The sequence below is a fragment of the Sinocyclocheilus grahami genome, unplaced genomic scaffold (genome assembly GCF_001515645.1).
Source record: "Sinocyclocheilus grahami isolate Dianchi unplaced genomic scaffold, SAMN03320097.WGS_v1.1 scaffold522.1, whole genome shotgun sequence".
Taxonomy (NCBI): domain Eukaryota; kingdom Metazoa; phylum Chordata; class Actinopteri; order Cypriniformes; family Cyprinidae; genus Sinocyclocheilus; species Sinocyclocheilus grahami.
The window spans coordinates 422,954-425,315 of record NW_015505701.1 but is presented as its reverse complement, the minus strand read 5'-3'; the positions used below and the strand labels follow the sequence as shown (position 1 = coordinate 425,315).

Sequence of the window (2,362 nt, the reverse complement as noted above, 5' to 3'; positions counted from 1 at the left end):
TTTTTTCACTTAAACTTTAAATAAACTATAATATAATATAATATATAATATAATATAATATAATGATGTGCTGGTATTGATTGCATCAAGCAATCATACCAAAAAAGTACTTGGAAACTGAAAATGGACAGAGTCAAAGAAAGGAACCCTGTTGAAAAGACACTTTGCAGGTGTGATGAGTCGATGCCTGATCGATTTATTGATTATGACTAACAACCTGTTGTGGTTACACTACTGATTGCAAAAACAAAACATTCTTTTCCATACATAATCAACTGTCATTATGCTGTGCTGTTTTATGTGGCGTTTTGAGGCATTATGCGTTCTCATAAATCAGCTGTCATGTAATCATACGGGGTGGAATGACATGAAATCGTGACGCAGGGACTCATTCCAGCACATGTGATGGGCTACGGTTGGGCACTTGGGCTCAGACTCACCTGGAACAGTCGCAGTATATTTGCGACCATGATGGACACTGAACTCGCCGAAGCCCCTATGACTCCGATCACCTTCTCGGGTTTGACGAACACCGGGGGCTCTCCGTTCGTACACCTCACATCCGACGTGTCTTTCTGTATGAGAGCCTGCACAAAAGTAAGCGACTGCTCCAACGCGTACGTGTCTCGCGAACATGTGTCTAAAACCCGAGCGCCTAAAGTGATGTTGGGCAAAAGCTCGTCGTCACTGTTGATTTGGTCCAATGCATAAAGCATCGCCTCCAACCGGTGTATCCCGTTCTCCTTCTTGATATCTCCACACGGTTCCCCGGAGACCCCGCGGGCATGGACCGGGAAAAGGCCACCTAGGGTCAAATCCCCCTCAATTCTGATTGAATGAGGAGCGTAGATTTCCTGCGAAAGTGTCACATCCACAAGCGCTTGGATTATCCAAAATACCCGCCATGGAAAGCAAGCCATGTCTCCTTGTCGTTGGGAAACAGAAAAAAGGCACTTTTCACAGTATTTATTGGTAAACAAAAACAGAATCGATATCAATAACGGCCATAGAGCCTTTCAAAGTAAGGTTGATGTGGAAATACGTTGAGGTTTTCTCCAAGAACAGAAGGATGCGTTATTCCTTGGGAAAGTGCGCATCGTATGGCGACGCTTGTTGCTTAGATATTCTGCATTATTTATTTTAATAAAGGAAACAATACAGAAAAATAAATTAAAATACGTACAGTACCTTTCTATGATTTGTCCTTAAATCAAACACACGCAAACCGCTTTCAAGTGCAGAGATATTCGACTAAAACGCGTCCGATCCACGCTGATGTCATAACACCACTGTAAAACCATCGCGACTAAGTTTTAACGGATTTTATTTTTAAAAAATTTAAGGCGGCAAAAAAAGTTTTCGTTCAGAATGCCGCGTCGCGTATAACGGTCAGAGAAAAATGTTGCAGAGAATCGACGTCAGGTGAGATATCCGTAACATCCTCCCATTTTTTCCCTCGAAGCAGGTGCTGCTTATTACATTTGAGAGAAAGCAAGCAAGCTTAGGCGGTGATACGTCTTTTGGTCTTGCGAAAATCCCCAAAAGAGACAAGAAGACGCGTGTCTCCTCCGCTCTCTTTCTCTCTCCCTCCCTCTCTCTTTCTCTCTCCCTCTCTCCCTCTCTCCACCCAGAAAATACGGATTTGTCAAATGACTCAACGCACGATCGATGTCTTGTTACTCATCCTGGTCAGCCCTCGAAGAAAATACGCTCCTGCATGTGAGGAAAATCATTAGGCGATATGGTCATTAAACCCAAAAATTAATTGTGAGGAAGGAGGGATGTTGCAATGGAGGTCTCACTAAGTTTCCAGCATCGGTTCCAAAGCTCACGGTAGTTGAATGCGGGTTTAACGTTAATATTTTCACCACCTCATTCTCTGCAATAGAGAAAGAAAGACTTCTCAAACGTTTAACCCTATTTGGATTAACTCCTCATTCAGCTGCTTGTGTTCCGACAAAAAAAAAAAAAGCATTCCGCACGACACTAGTGTTGTGGGTTAATATGGAATATGTTCCAGCTCTAGATACTCGCATTGTCCTCATTTAGCTGTTTGTGTTCCGAAAAAAAAAAAAAAAAAGCATTCCGCACGACACTAGTGTTGTGGGTTAATATGGAATATGTTCCAGCTCTAGATACTCGCATTGTTTTTCCTGCTGAATGCAGCGACTGTGGCTGACAGAGGAAATTAATTCTATCAACATTAATTCATGATTTTACCGCCCCACTACTGATGCTCTCTCTCTCTCTCTCTCTCTCTCTCTCTCTAACTCACACACACGTGTGTTATTCTATTATGGTGGGGAAGTTCCACTGACATATACATATATATATATACATATATATATATATATATATATAC

The 2,362-nt window shown here is 42.0% G+C and overlaps 1 protein-coding gene across 2 annotated transcripts in view; it reads right to left on the bottom strand.

Annotated features, from left to right (window-relative positions):
- LOC107555009 (metabotropic glutamate receptor 7-like) overlaps positions 1–1,576 on the bottom strand; it is a 256,667-nt gene extending 255,091 nt beyond the window's left edge. For both annotated transcript variants that reach the window (XM_016237693.1, XM_016237695.1), the window contains exon 1: positions 441–1,576. In XM_016237693.1, the coding sequence (XP_016093179.1) occupies positions 441–920 (480 nt within the window). In that variant the 5' untranslated portion in view covers positions 921–1,576. The remainder of the gene's footprint in view (positions 1–440) is intronic.
- Positions 1,577–2,362: the final 786 nt, after the last annotated feature.